This window comes from Podarcis bocagei, assembly GCF_964188305.1.
Source record: "Podarcis bocagei genome assembly, chromosome: 3".
Taxonomy (NCBI): Eukaryota; Metazoa; Chordata; class Lepidosauria; order Squamata; family Lacertidae; genus Podarcis; species Podarcis bocagei.
In genome coordinates, this window is record NC_138127.1 from 94,112,891 (window position 1) to 94,129,279 (window position 16,389).

General features: G+C 40.9%; 1 protein-coding gene across 1 annotated transcript in view; it reads left to right on the forward strand.

The window, feature by feature from the left end:
• The window catches only part of SOS1 (SOS Ras/Rac guanine nucleotide exchange factor 1), a 44,295-nt gene that overhangs the window by 14,928 nt on the left and 12,978 nt on the right, over nt 1-16,389 (forward strand). The window contains exons 6-14 of the mRNA XM_081188412.1: nt 167-310; nt 1,324-1,434; nt 1,518-1,616; nt 3,186-3,313; nt 3,980-4,635; nt 11,097-11,178; nt 12,801-12,923; nt 13,806-13,909; nt 16,094-16,316. Of these exons, the coding sequence (XP_081044538.1) occupies nt 167-310; nt 1,324-1,434; nt 1,518-1,616; nt 3,186-3,313; nt 3,980-4,635; nt 11,097-11,178; nt 12,801-12,923; nt 13,806-13,909; nt 16,094-16,316 (1,670 nt within the window). The remainder of the gene's footprint in view (nt 1-166; nt 311-1,323; nt 1,435-1,517; nt 1,617-3,185; nt 3,314-3,979; nt 4,636-11,096; nt 11,179-12,800; nt 12,924-13,805; nt 13,910-16,093; nt 16,317-16,389) is intronic.

Below are 16,389 nucleotides of genomic sequence, written 5' to 3' on the forward strand. Positions count from 1 at the left end.
AAAAAGTGAATGCTTGTTAGGAAAGCCAATACTTGTACATTTTTTTCTTATGTCTTAAATAGTCGCCATGAAATCTGTATTATTCAGGTTCTGCAGTATTTATTCTTGCTTTGATTGACTAACTCCCACCTCCAATTACTATTTATCAATCCATTCATTTTTGCAGGATGTAGAAAATATATTCAGTCGAATATCAGATATTCATGAACTTAGTGTGAAGTTGTTGGGCCATATTGAAGACACAGTAGAAATGACAGATGAAGGTAGTCCCCATCCCTTAGTTGGAAGCTGTTTTGAAGATTTAGCTGAGGTAGGTAATAGTATTTATAGATTTGTTGCTTATATGCTGTTGTTGTTTAGTCGCGTCCGACTCTTCGTGACCCCATGGACCAGAGCACGCCAGGCACTCCTGTCTTCTGCTTATATGCTACATATTGCTAATAAATTCTAGACGTATCCTATAAACTGCAATAAAATATATCCGTAATGCCGTACTCTAAGCAGTTTATGTTGGCTAAAAATTTCAACTGCATGACTTAGAGGGATAGATTACTTGTTAGAAACCAGTTACCATGTACACAGCTAGCTGTACATGTTCTTCTACTTCTAGTGTGTTTCGGTATATAATCTTTAAGGAAAAAAATATCTCTTCTCATCTCCAAATATTTATTGATTAGACAATACTACTTATTAGTTCATATGTGAATTATATCCAGTTGCTTTAAACCAGGCTTCCTCAACCTCGGCCCTCCAGATGTTTTGAGACTACAATTCCCATAATCCCTGACCACTGTTCCTGCTAGCTAGGGAACATGGGAGTTGTAGGCAAAAAACATATGGAGGGCCGAGGTTGAGGAAGCCTGCTTTAAACTCTGTCATACGTAGGTTGCTTTATTTTCAAACATTTTGTCTGATCTTGTATTAATTTCTTTCTATATCATTTATAATCTATTTATTATTATCTATATATACTCTTATACTCTTAAGCACTGTATATTAATAAACTGAGTGATTAATTTCAGTTACAATCAGGAGCTTGTTTTGTTGTTTTTTGTTGTTTTTTTTTGTTCTACCATGTAAGCTTTACTCCCTATTCCACTGAGTTGCTAATGACCAAAACAAATTGGAATCCAATGCATGTTGGTGCATTGGCCAGTTTCTGGTGTGGTATACACTAATATTGATTGGGTTCCCAAATTAACATAAGGCAGTAAACATATTCCTATCTATCTGTCTACCTACCTACCTACCTATCTGTATATTGCATGATAGCATTGAAACAGTGTTTGAGTAAACTGAAATATTCTAAAATCCTTTATTTAGGAGCTAGCATTTGATCCTTATGAATCGTACACTCAAGATATTTTGCGGACTGGTTTTCATGACCATTTTCTTAGCCTACTGTCAAAGCCTGGTGCAGCATTCTATTTACAGGTATGTTAAGTAGTAAAGTTTACGATGCAAATGATGTAATAATTGGACTTGTTTGTGAAACTGAAACATCTTTTCATTTCCAGTCAATAGGAGATGGTTTTAAAGAAGCTGTTCAGTATGTTTTACCCAGACTGCTTCTAGTTCCTGTTTACCATTGCCTTCACTATTTTGAACTTTTAAAGGTAAGAGAGTGGTAGACATGATCGCATCTAATATTTTAAAGCTTTTACGTTTAATTTTAAATAGCATTTGCAACCCACTTATATTGTCATGTGATCTTGCTTTTGGCACTGGGGTTTTTCTGAAGAACAGTGCACAATTAGCAAGTAGAGCGCTGATATAGGTAAAAATGAATTTACGGTGTTCATATGCCACACTTCATAAAATCTTGTCCCAAGGTGGTTGATATAATTAAAAGCATAACAAGATACCCAAAAAAATCAAAATCAAATAAAACAGTTAAACTTCAAAGTGATTTTTTTCTACAAAACCAGTGTTTAAAATAGGAGACCTTAAAATGCCTTAAAGGGATTAAAACATTTTGATCTGACACCTACATGGTAGTAAAAGGCACAAGGCAAATGCATCTGAGATTTTAAAAAGTTAAATTACAGTCAAGAGAATAGGGTGAGTTGTATATCTTGGGTGTTACAGGGGTATGAATGTGCTTCTTAAGCCTACAAAGAATAAAACATAATGAAGATGCCTGAAACACCTCTGTGGGAAGGGGATTTCACAACTTAGACACTGGGTTGTAGAATTACACACTTACCGTAAGTTATAGACTGGAAACAGTCTGTTATTGTAAACTGAGCACCTAGATTTTAATTAAAGCTAGATGTTGGACTCCTCAGTTTGGCTTCTTTACTTGCAAATATTTATCTTTCTTATAATAAGAATAAGAATAATAATTTATTATTTATACCCCGCCCATCTGGCTGGGTTTCCCCAGCCACTCTGGGCGGCTTCCAAAAGAATATTAAAATACTGTGATACATCAAACATTAAAAGCTTCCCTAAACAGGGCTGCCTTCAGATGTCTTCTAAAAGTCTGGTAGTTGTTGTTCTCTTTGACATCTGGTGGGAGGGCGTTCCACAGGGAGGGCGCCACTACCGAGAAGGCCCTCTGCCTGGTTCCCTGTAACTTGGCTTCTCGCAATGAGGGAACCGCCAGAAGGCCCTCGGTGCTGGACCTCAGTGTCCGGGCAGAACGATGGAGGTGGAGACGTTCCTTCAGGTATACTGGACCGAGGCCGTTTAGGGCTTTAAAGGTCAGCACCAACACTTTGAATTGCGCTCGGAAACGTACTGGGAGCCAATGTAGGTCTTTCAAGACCGGTGTTATATGGTCTCGGCGGCCGTTCCCAGTCACCAGTCTGGCTGCTGCATTCTGGATTAGTTGTAGTTTCCGGGTCACCTTCAAAGGTAGCCCCACGTAGAGCGCATTGCAGTAGTCTAAGCGGGAGATAACCAGAGCATGCACCACTCTGGCCACTCTTAGTCTCCTTTCTCCAAGTTAACACTCTTAACCTAAACTGATAGCAGTTGACAGCCTCTATCTCAGTGTCTCAGTTCTATGATTCCTTCCAAGGAATGTGAACACTTGAGCAGGCTTCATGAGCCCTTCTCATAGATTGCTAACATATTATTTGATCTCTTAAGGCACTGTGACAACTTTTTTTGCTGCTGAAGGATGAAATCTGATTTGTAAACTTATGTAGAAGTATTAACTATTATTTTTACTTTCATAGCAATTAGAAGAGAAAAGCAAAGATCAAGAGGACAAAGAGTGTTTGAAGCAAGCAATCACAGCTCTACTTAATCTTCAGAGTAGTATGGAAAGGATATGCTCAAAAAGTCTTGCAAAGAGAAGACTTAGGTAAATGCATTTCCACCCCCCACCGCACCCCTCGCTTTTAGCCTGGTTTGTTGTTCTATAAAGCCAGGCTTTCCAGTTTCCTCTTTCAGTAAACAATGAACAAAGCAGTTTGTGGCAAGCCTACTTTTTCAAAGGAAGTGACATTAAAGTCCAGATAGCTATTGTTTTCAGAGTCTCTGATATGTGTGTGTCCTTGTACACTTCTAGTGAATGCATCTTGAGAATCTTCTGGTAAGCAGCAAGAAAAAACGTTTTTCATTAGCTGTTAAGAAATAAAAATACCATGCAGAACCATTTGAAATGCCTAACAATTTTTAGTTAACTCTTGATGCAGTTATTGTAGCGTGTGCTGTATTTAAAGTAAACAACAGTGTGGTGTCAGGTTTTCTTTCAGATGCTTACAGTCTTTATCAGGAAATATTAGTTGCCATTTTGCTGTTTAATCAAAATTGATTGGTTAACTGGAATTCTATATTAGGCATATAACTTAAACATTAACAGTGACCATAGCACTTTCAAGTCTGGAACGTTTGAAGCTGGCTCCTGGAACATACTTTGAATACTTCTTCAGGCTAATTGTTTTCAAAGTAAGCCTGCATTAGTTATTTTTCTGGTAGTATGTGCAGCTGCTGTTTGAATTAATGTCATTTTGTTTCTCTTTCAAAGTGAATCTGCATGCCGGTTCTATAGTCAACAAATGAAGGGAAAGCAGCTAGCAATCAAGAAAATGAACGAGATCCAGAAGAACATTGATGGTTGGGAGGGTAAAGATATAGGACAGTGCTGCAATGAATTTATAATGGAGGGGACTCTCACACGTGTGGGTGCCAAGCATGAAAGACATATATTTCTCTTTGATGGTTTAATGATTTGTTGTAAATCAAATCATGGCCAGCCAAGATTGCCTGGTGCTAGCAATGCAGAATATCGTCTGAAAGAAAAGTTTCTCATGCGGAAGGTACAGATCAATGATAAAGATGACACTAATGAGTACAAACATGCCTTTGAAATAATTTTGAAAGATGAGAACAGTGTTATATTTGCTGCAAAATCGGCAGAAGAGAAAAACAACTGGATGGCAGCCTTGATCTCTTTACAGTATAGAAGCACCCTGGAGCGAATGTTAGATGTAACAATGCTACAAGAAGAGAAGGAGGAACAGATGAGATTTCCAAGTCCTGAGCTTTATAGGTTTGCAGAACCTGATTCTGAAGAGAATATTGTTTTTGAAGAAAACATGCAGCCCAAATCTGGAATTCCTATTATCAAGGCAGGCACTGTTGTCAAACTCATTGAGAGACTTACATACCATATGTATGCTGGTAAGGAATTTTTCCAGGTCTTTAAAATATCTGAATTTATGTTTGAATGAATTTTAGTTTATTAGTATCTTCTATCTTCCATACACCCAGAGAATCAAGGTGGTATAGGTTTCTGATAAAAGTGGCAGCTTGTAAAAAAACCTTTTAGTGGTATCCTTGAGTTGAGTGACTATGCCTCTAGTTACACCTGTCCAGTAGCTCGGATGCTGGATCATTTATCTCTGAGATAAAGAACAAAAAGACTTTAGCATACATCCAGTTGATAAGCATTAATATCCTGTTAACATTAACAAATCTACAGAGAAATAGAGCCGTTCTTTAGGAAACAGACTCAATTGAAATGTCATGTCAGTTGTGCTAGTATACATGCAGAAGCATAAACAGATAGTACAGACTAATTTATTACATCTATAAACTTCAGCAGCTGCCCAACAGAAGAGAGGGTATTTATGTGTAACAATGTGGTATTGTAACATTGTTTTGTAATAGTGCTAATATGAATATATAAGACCATATCAATTTATATTTTTAAAATATACAGGAATATGCTTATCTTAAATTACTTGAATCAGGTGGTCTCAAATAAATTGAAAATATTACCTATAATTAGTTCAAATTGTAATATAGCAGTTAAGTATTGAATCAAGGACCTTGGAATGCAAACGTCTAGACTTATTTAAGGTACCCTCATATGCAATTGGTTCACCTCCTATTTTATGTGCTTTGCTTACAGTATATTAATGGGGAGAAATCTTAATTACCGTATTTTTCGCTCCATAGGACGCACTTTTTCCCTCCTAAAAAGTAAGGGGAAAAGTCTGTGCGTCTTATGGAGCGAATGTGTGTTACCTGGAGCCAAATCGCTGTTGTCCTGTGCTCCCGGGCTGCTCTTTGGGGGTGGGGGGAGGAGCCACGGTACTCTGCCGGCAACCTCTGCTTTCCCCTGAAGTCCCGACAAGGTTTGCAAGCAGCGGGAAGGCTGTGCGCTCCCGGGCTGCTCTTTGGGGGTGGGGGGAGGAGCCACGCGGCTCTGCCGGCAACCTCTGCTTTCCCCTGAAGTCCCGACAAGGTTTGCAAGGTTTGCAAGCAGAGGGAAGATTGTGTGCTGCTGGGGTGCTTTTTGGGGGTGGGGAGCCACACTGCTCTGCCTACAGCCTTTGCTTTCCCCTGAAGTCCCGACAAGGTTTGCAAGGTTTGCAAGCAGAGGGAAGATTGTGTGCTGCTGGGGTGCTTTTTGGGGATGGGGAGCTACACTGCTCTGCCTACAGCCTTTGCTTTCCCCTGAAGTCCGGATAAGGTTTGCAAGGTTTGCAAGCAGAGGGAAGGCTGTGTGCTGCTGGGGTGGAGGGTGGGGGTGGGGAGCAGCAAATTGCTGTCTCTCAGTGCCTCCTAATTCAACTGCAAAGGATTGCCTAACTGGATTCTGAGCTCCATTTGAAGTTTAAAAATAGTAAGTTTGGGGATTTCTTCAAGTAACAGTTTTGGGGAAATAGTCATAAATACATACAAAGCATCTCCACAAACCAGTAATAGTAATTTCAGCTAAAACTGAGCAGGTATCTGGCTCAGGAACAGTTTAAACTGCACAGCTATAACCAGACATCCTGTGTGTGTGTGGACCATGTTCCTAGTAGCTAATCTTTACTGCTGAAAAGAGGCTCTGATATTCCACTCCAACTCTATAATTCATTATACAAATTCTTACAAGTACAGTCCACCTATACTAAACCAAAAACATTGTGTTCTCTTGGTATTGAACGGAAGCTATTTATCTGCCCTCTTTTCCTCCTCTGTTCTTTACTCAGTCACTCCATTTTGAATCTTCCTTTCAAAACAACCATGCCTGTTTTGAGAAAACTTCAGAGATTTAGGAACTGGAGCACAATCATTTGATCTTTAGCTTCACAGTATTTTAATATTCTTTTGGAAGCCGCCCAGAGTGGCTGGGGAGGCCCAGCCAGATGGGCGGGGTATAAATAATAAATAATAATAATAAATAATAATTATTATTATTATCATCATCTTTTTGCTGTTCCTCCATACTCCAAGCACTTCTCATTTGCACAGCCCTGGTTTCTCTCCCTGACTATTAATATTCTTGATTAATAACAGTAAAATGCTCAAATTTTAGTTTTTGTGACTGTTGCCAATACTGACTTCCCAGTGATGATGAAAACAGCTACATTCTAATGGAATGTCTGTCCTTTTTCCATTCTCTTCATTATATACCGTGGCTCGCTTTAAAGCAGCAAAGTGGACAGGAGCCACACACTTTGCTGTTTTAAATAGTTTAGTACAAAATTTGAGTCAGATTTTTTTTCTTGTTTTCCTGCTCTAAAAACTTGGTGCGTCTTTTGGTCAGGAGCGTCCTATGGAGCGAAAAATACGGTATTTAAACTTGTCCACATATCCTAAAGGCCTTTCCACTTTACAAAATAGTTGAGAAGCACCTTTGGCCCTGAATGTTGTGTTAAAGCATGATGCATTTGATAGTGGTGGGCGTATGCTCATCTGTCTTAGGACGTTTTTTCCCATGCTAGCTTTTAATATTTCATTTCAGAGAGGAAGGTTTAATCTATGGAAATTGTATTCAGGAGGACTTTTATGTAGAATTCTCCTCTCCTTTTTCTGGCTAATGGGTGCAGAATATAGTTACAGGAATAGCACTTGCTATGCAGTATTCGTAATATGCCACAGTTGTATACAGGGCTGTGTGTATTTCATACTAAAAGGAATTCGGAACCCCAATCCAAATTCTGCTTTAATTAAAAGAATGGTTTTAGGTCATGTATAAATTGTGCAAAATCTGTATTTTAGCATAGATATGCATATTTTTGTGATTTTGCTAGTTATGGGACTGGTAAACATGCTTAAGCTATTCCTTGTGCACCTACTGAAAAACTTACTCATCCACTACTCTGGCTTCTGAAGCTTTTGCAAGGTTTACCAAGTACTAAAAGGGCCAGATATTAGCTTTTAAAAAATGAAAAAGCAAGATGCTGAATTCTGCATCCACTGCTACAGAAATGCAGCATGCACACAGTCCCATTGAGTTCCTAGAAAAATGTACATACCCTTTCCAGTTCTTTTTCATGAGAACAGTAAACAAAAACTGCTGTGCATGAATATGCTAATATATTTGGATAGTTTCCCTTCCTTGTTTTTTAAGTTGCAGAGTTCTAAATCTTGAATCAATACCTCTTTTCACCTCCTCTAACTGAACAAACACATTCTCTTCAAATTGCTTAAATTAGTCATTAAAAGATCTAAATTCCATCACTAATGATTCCTTAAAATCATCAGTAGTGTATGTGCTTCCATATCAACTGTTTCTTTTTTCTAGCTGTTTCTATCGGCTATTCTAACAGATAAAGCCACTACTTTTGAGAAAAATAATATTCTTATACATAGGTTAGGGGATCTCGGCATTAAACGCTGAAATTCATTCTTACCAAATCAGCATCATAAATAAACTCATTATCATTTCAACAGACCATAGTAAAGCTTTTCAGTGGTGTCCTCCCATTTGTAGGATGCTCTCACCAGTAGAATCAGCTGGTGCTGACATTGATATATTTTCAGCAGCAGGCAAAGGCATTGCTCTTCTAAGCATTTGAATGCTAATTCCTTGTTCTATGCTTTAACTGGGTAAGTCTTTGATTGAGCTTTTGTTGAGGAGAGGAGCTATTTGTTTTATGATTTTATGTTTTAACCACTTTTAGTGGTGTTCTGGTTTTAAAATAAACACATATTTTGTATTATTGGAATTCTATTTTTCTTAATCACTTTGAAATTCCTTGTAGAAAGCAACTAATAGATTGAATAAAAAATAAACAGTTGCATCCAATGCTGTCCATGGGCAAGCAGAATGGAATTCAGCTCCTGCAACAAGACTTTCTCTCTTCCCCATTTCAGCCTCTGTATATCCTCAAAACCTGCTCTGGCGGGTTGGAGGACCCCCGCATTGCAGATTTTGGAGGCACACAGGGAACTGCAGGTTGGAGGAGAAGTCCTGTTGTCTCAGCTGAAGTCCTTTTGCACAAGGTTGGGTTCTGCAAAATCATAATGGGGGAAGGTGGGTGGGTTTGCCTTGGCTCACCTGTTATAGAAGCTATGGCCCTCTCAATTCTACCCCGTATACAGGGATGTTTTTTGTTGGTAACTAGTTTGTGTAAATGAATGGGAAGTTGGAATCGGGACCATTAGCTCCTTGTGGTGCAAAAGTGGCCAGGTTGAGCAAATGGCATTTAAATTCATTATGGGTTATTTGACAGAACTTTTACATCTTCCCAAAGCCTTTGGTTTTTTTGGCCTCTGTTCACAGTTCTGTGTGTGGTAAAAGTTCATTTCCATTTCCTGATTTGGCCCTTCCAGTTTTGAAAGAGCTTGCAACTTTTTTCTCTTGGAGGGTTGTGCTGTTCTATTTATAGTGCTTTGATACGTTGAATGCTTGTGCGTCAGCATAGTGTCCATTTCCTTTCTTAACGCATTCAGGAATGGTTATTTATGATTTTTTTAGATGTTGTTGTTCTTTTAGCTTTTTAAAATGCCTGTTTGAGGAGAGATTTATCACATAGACAGACATCCTGACTTAACTGTGTGTGTGTATTTTTAACCAACTACTTGGCTCTATGAAGTCATTGCAGGAAAAGAATTTAGTAGGAAAATTGAACTTGCTGTAAAGTAACATCAAACAAAGTGATAGAGAGGTATGAGTTTTATAACTAAATGTGCATACTGAATAGTGTATGTAAATACATTGTTCTAATGTTGGGACAGAAGTTACAGTAGCTGTCCCTTAGCCCTGATCAAGAATGGGCCTTGGGTTGATGCCCTCCTTCCATTAAAGTCTACTGTGCTCCAGGTCAGATTAACCCCAAGTGATTCTGGTGCATGCACAGTGAAGCCCATGATTAAGGGTGAGAGGAATTCATGTCTGAGAGGTTGAGGGCTATGGGAAAAGAGTGCACGAGGTTTATTCTCTCCTTGTAGGTTGGAGGAAATTCAGTACGGGGAAGGTCCCATCTCTGGGATTGGGTAGGCAGGACCTCTCCCCAAATCCCAAACTGTTTTCCATTCTTGGTCAGAGAAGGCTTTTACAAAGCTCACCCAAAGAGCTGGAGGTCACCTTCCACCTTGCACCTCATTCTTTCTCACCAAGTGCTTCAAGGAAGATGTGAAGACACACCAATTAGGGTAACTGCATTCAAGTCGTTTCATGTGCTGTGCGGTAGGCCTTGACTTTCTCTTGCTGCAGTCTGAAGGAACCATGATGGTTAAATTCAACCCTTCAAGAGTCTCGAACCACTATAGATGTGGTAGCAGTGGACACTTTAAAATATTCAACTTTGATCCTTGTCTTCTAATTTGGAAACAACAGAGCTAAAAACAGTGTAAGCTTGCCAGGGAGGAAGAGAAGATTTCTGGTTCAGGAGAGTTGTCTCTTGGTAAAATTGTAAAGAAGCAGGAACCTTTTTTGTAGTTATTAATACTGTATTTTTGTTGTTGTAAAAGGTACTGAATATTTCAGTGGGTTGTGCTATGGGTTTAAATCATACTTTTAGTTATACTGCTATATGATTACATTTGGCCTTTGGCAAAACAATAAAGATTTGTGTTTGTCCCTAGCTAAATCTTCAGTCAGAGTAGCTTTAACCAAATGGTTTTTCTCAGAGCCATTTAGGTCCTGTACAGCAGATGTGCTTATCCTGGGATTTACTGCTGCTTGACATCCTTAAGTTAAATGCGCTTCTGTGCATAAGAAAGAAGGGGAAAACTCTTTCCTGATAGACTTTTCTTCCGGTAGATAGTACATTCTGACCACCCATCAGATGATGTGTTTTCGTGTTTGAGTGTGGTTTGCATTGTTATTTGATTCTCTCACATGTGTAGTTTCCTAGCTTGGAGCTTCCTTTACGATCTAGGGACACATTTAACACCCCAATTAGTAGCAGCTAGCAGGGTGGCCCAGCCTGGGGGGTGCTACTCACCTAGCTTCCCAATGCCACACTCACTGCTGACTACCGAGAGGGGGAGGGACAAGGCAGCAGGGACCCTTGTGTGGTGCGGGCACAGTGGCAAAGCCAGTCCAATGCCCCCATCAAGCTCCTTACTGTCTTGTCCCTCTCTCAGTAACCGGCAATGACATGCAGTGTTATTAGGCGAGATGTGCAACATGACCCTGCTTCCCCAATGGCTACTACTCCCTTCAGTAAAATACAGTTGGCTCCGCAGTCCCAGAAGCTAAATCTTGCTTTACCTAAGTACCTTTTTGCCTACAAAGAGAGCAGAAATCCATCTAGAATGAATGCCCTTTCCCCATTCCCTCAGCCGTGATTAGGTGACATCTCTTACATCTGCATCAGACTCCAGGGTTTGAGGCTTCTGAAGTTAAGAGTTCTTCACTACCTGTCTAAACAATTTAAAACAATATAGTGAAATATTTATTTTGTCTGTCCTAGATCCCAACTTTGTTCGAACATTTCTTACAACATATAGATCTTTTTGCAAGCCTCAGGAATTACTGAGTCTCCTGATAGAACGGTAAGAGGACTTTTCTGAAATACTGTGTTGTAATTTTGGTTCCCTTCTTCTGGGATGAGTTTTAAAATAACACTTTTATCCTATGGAAAGGGGAGTGAGTGCGTGCGTGCGTGCGTGCTTATGCCTATTCCCTCTTCCCCCTACGCATACCCTGGCTATTGTCCAATACCTCCAGAATAGAAGTTAAGGGAGACTAAAATTTGTCGCCTCTCCCTTCCTCTAATAGAGCAGTCCCATCAGTGGAACTCTGTCCGTGGGAAACCTGAAGCCAACCCATTTTTCTTTACAGATTTGCATTTAAGAAAAACCCAAATGCAAATTTAATGGGAAACAATTTCTTTCCAATTTAGTGTGAATCTTCAATTCCACATTCTGTGCTTTACATGCATACCTAAATAAATGAAGTTACACCACATGACAGCTTTAGTGTGTGTGAAATTAAACACATTTAATTTGAGGTACAGTGGTACCTCAGGTTAAGAACTTAATTCGTTCTGGAGGTCCATTCTTAACCTGAGGTACCACTTTAGCCAGTGAAGCCTCCCACTGCCACCACGCCTCCGGAGCATGATTTCTGTTCTCATCCTGAAGCAAGGTTCTTAACCCGAGGTACTATTTCTGGGTTAGCAGAATCTGTAACCTGAAGCGTCTGTAACCCAAGGTACCACTGTACAGGCAACTTCCCATTCACATGTGCTCTATTTGCATGTAACTGTGCACATGGGGTGCCAGGAACCCAAAAGTGGATCCAGAAATGGGGATCACCCTGGAGAGTCCTCCTAGCTCATGGGGAGACTCTCCCCAGAGCCTCCCCACCTAACATCAAATCAGCTGAGCAAACCCTGCAGCCCCCTAACTCACGTGAGCTGGAAGGGCAGCGGGTCTTGTTGACTGCCTCAGCTGATGTGCGAGGAAGAAGCTTCCCTGCGGGTCAGCTGTGCAGACCCCACTGCCCCTTCCGGCTTATGCCTGAGCAACAGTGGGGCTTGTTGAGTGACTCACTCCTCCAGGGTACTCCTGATATACACAGTTTCGGTTATACGCAGGGAGGTCCAGACTGTAACCCCCACATAAATTGAGGGTTGTCTGCATTTAATGTGTAAAATACAAGTGCTATTCAGTTATGTCATACTAAGTAGTCAGATGTTCCTTCCAGTAGCACCTTAAAGACCAACTAAGTTAGTTCTTGGAACTAACTTAGTTGGTCTTTAAGGTGCTACTGGAAGGAATTTTTTTATTTTGACTATGGCAGACCAACACGGCTACCTATCTGTAAGTAGTCAGATGCCTGTGTTGGCATCCATCTGTCTCAAGAGACAATGGAGTGCACCTCCAGGGGTGAAGTCAAACCACAGATGCCTGCATCTTTGCAAATTGAATTTATTTAATCTCAGATTGGTACCACTGTAGTATATTTCCTATTCAATCACACTTAAGGGTATATTATACCTGTGTCAGTTGAAAAGCTTGAAATTTTATAGGGGTTGTGGCCCTTCCCTTTCCTGCCTGAATGGAACTTTCCTAAATAAAATGTAAGAATGTTAGTCCTATTCCTTATTGTTTATTGCAAATGTTAAATACCTGTTTAGTAACCTACTTTTTACATTACCATTCCACATTAGATTTGAAATTCCAGAACCTGAACCAACGGAAGCAGACCGCATAGCTATGGAGAATGGAGATCAACCTCTTAGCGCAGAGCTAAAAAGATTTAGGAAGGAATATATACAACCTGTACAGCTGCGGTAAGTAATCTTAAGTGTGTAAACTGCATCTTACTTAGATTTAGATCCCAGGCTTTAAAATCAGTGGGTGAGATCCAAAGGACTGTACAATGTTCTGTGCATATACCAGAGCTTTTCAACCTTCCCACCACTGTACTTTCAAAAAGCCACTTCTGATCCAGAGTTCCACATGACTGATCTTTATTTGAAATGTATGCCTCTAAGTTTGTGTGATTTCTTAATGAACTGTGCTACATTTATTAATGTAGTTATAATATGCCTTATCTGAAAATATTTCAGAAATGGCATTTCATCTACCTTGTGTTTCGCTTGATAGTATTGTTGCTTATATATTTTCTTCATTACAGATCTTAATTCAGTGATACCATGCCTTTTCCAGAACATTATATCCCCTAATATTGTGTATCGTATTCAGTATTGTTTATTCACCATTTTAATTCCACTAGATGATGCATCAGCCATTACAATCTAGAGGGGAGATAGAATTCATCCTTGAGAGACCTACTTTTTAACATATTTAAGTGCACAGTAAATGTTAATTGGTAGTAGAACTTGAGGATGACCATAGACATAAACTGTGGATCAACTTGACCTTTTGTTCTGGCTAGGTTTGCTACCACTGTGCACATTCACTTATTACCCAGCTACCAGAGCTTGGACAGGAGATTGGGGGAACTCAGCGTTCTAGTCCTCTGTTTCGAGGCCCAGCAAATCAGACAGGAGTTTTGGCATGGATCCTGACAGCTCTATGGCACTTCTTCAGGGAGTCAGGACAGTATATATGCTGTAAAATGAAACCAGCCCTACAGCTCTATTTGTCAAAAAATATATCATATAAACCTTGTCCTAAAATATTGTATAATCTCTGTTAATATGTTGTAGAGTTCTAAATGTATGCCGGCACTGGGTGGAGCATCACTTCTATGATTTTGAGAGAGATGTAGATCTACTGCAACGGTTGGAAGAATTCATTGGCACTGTCAGAGGTATTTGATTTGATTATTGCAAAGATCTAGCATGATCTGCTTCTTTTTCTTTTGTACCTATTTTATTAAAGTGTGATGTTTCAGTTTGCCAGTTGGACTTTACAGGGCAAAGGTCACTAATGGGCACCCTGAGCCAGGAGATCCAAGAGTCATTCAGGCTGAGCATGTGCCAGCAAGACTGATCTCAAAGTCACACTGATTTTAGGACTAAAAAAATAATTTCCCTCTAGTTTTTGTTCAAGACTATGGTAGCAACTGGAAGGAAGATTTCCAGGTGCAGAAAGGGTAGGATGGTTGTCTGGGCTATTCTGGACAGTTAGCTGCTTGGCTGTAGGTGGGTATCTTTTGGTATTGATTGGAACTTAACAGCTCAGGGATATCTCTAAGCTACTGACAAATACTGTTGTGATTGAAATAGGATATGAAGGATATTTGGCTTTAGCAGTTCCAAAAGTTTCCAGGCCACTGTACAGAGGGCCAGGACACTCGCTTTCCCTGTCAATAGAATTGTCGTTGAAAGTGACCCTGGGGGTTATCTAGTCCAGTCTCCTGCAATGTAGGAATCTCAACTAAAGTATCCATGACAGATGGCCATCCCATCCAACATCTGCTTAAAATCCTCCAATGAAGGAGAGTCCACCACCTCCTGAGGGAGTCCATTCCACTGTCCAACAGCTTTTACTCTCAGAAAGTTTTCTAATGTTTACTAAGAATCTCCTTTCTTGTAACTGTGAGCCATTAGTTTGTGTCCTACCCTCCAGAGCAGGAGAAAATACCCTTGCTCCATCTTCCTTGTAACCGTCCTTCAGATATTTGAAGATAGCTATCTTGTCTTCTCTCAGTCTCTTCTGGCTAGAGCCAAGGTGATAGTGTGTGGTTGGGTGTGGGGATTGGGGACAAGCTGGTACTCTCTGGTAGCGACATACAACACTTAGGAAATACATTACCACAAGACATGATGATCGGTAGTTTAGCTAGGTTTAAGCAAAAGGATTAGGCATCTTAAAATGTAGGTCTCTGTCTGGGGCCTCATGTTCAGAAACAGTATATTACAGTGGTACCCCGCAAGACGAATGCCTCGCAAGACGGAAAACCCGCAAGACGAAAGGGCTTTCTGTTTTGGAGGCGCTTCGCAAGACGAATTTCCCTATGGGCTTGCTTCGCAAGACGAAAGCCCATAGGGAAATCTCCGGGGACCTGTTTTAAATTGCTGGCGGTCGGGAGCAAAGACTTTTGCCCACAGCCGGCCTTCAGAAGAGGTCCTGGACCTCTTCTGAAGGCCGGCGGGGGGCAAAAGTCTTTGCTCCCCCCCCCCGCCTGCCTTCCCGGGACAGCGGAGACTTCTCCGCTGCCCCGGGCAATCTTAAAATGCTGGCGGGCGGGTCGAAGCGTTCGCTGCCGACCCCCAGCATTTTAAAATCTCCCCGGGACAGCAGACAGAGAAGTCTCTGCTGTCCCGGGGAGATTTTAAAATGCTGGCGGGCGGGAGCGAAGCGTTCGCTGCCGACCCCCAGCATTTTAAAATCTCCTCGGGACAGCGGATGCTTCGCTCCCGCCCGCCAGCATTTTAAAATCGCCCCGGGACAGCAGGGGCTTTTAAAATGCTGGCGGTCGGCAGCAAAGCCCTCCTGTCCCCGGAGCTTGCGGGGCGGGAGGTGGGAAGAAGGGCTTTTCTTCCCACCGCCAGCCTTCAGAACAGCCTTCTGAAGGCTGGCAGTGGGAAGAAAAGCCCTTGTTCCCCCCCCCCCAGCCTTCAGAAGAGGTCGGGGGACAGACTGTCCCCGGACCTGGTCTGAAGGCGGTTTCCCTAGGAACGCATTAATTGATTTTCAATGCATTCCTATGGGAAACCGTGCTTCGCAAGACGGAAAACTCGCAAGAAGAAAAAACTTGCGGAACGAATTAATTTCGTCTTGCGAGGCACCACTGTATAGGCCTTATCACTAAATGCTGGGAACAAAGGGGATGACTGTCTGCATCGTGCCTTATTTGTGAGTTTCCTGGTTGCATCTGGCTGTTGGTGCTAGACCAGATGGCTCTGGTTTCGTTTTCTGAATTTCTCACATTGTCTTCCACTGTTCTCCCATTAGGTAAACAGGCAATTTCATTATTGGAACGTTTCTAGCTACTAGGTAACTTTGTTGTTATTCAAATGCTAGAATGTATTTTTCTTTTACTTCTCAGGTAAAGCTATGAAGAAATGGGTTGAGTCAATTACAAAGATAATCCATAGGAAAAAGCAAGCACAAGCAATTGGGCCAAGTCACAATATTACTTTTGAAAGCTCACCACCTCCAATTGAGTGGCATATTAGCAAGCCAGGACACATTGAAACATTTGACCTGCTTACGTTGCATCCAATAGAAATTGCTCGACAGCTCACATTACTTGAATCTGAACTTTACAGGTAGCTCTGAAAACAATATTATTCTCTTCTACATCATAATATTCAAGCAATGTAGTGTTCGGTCCTGGTCATT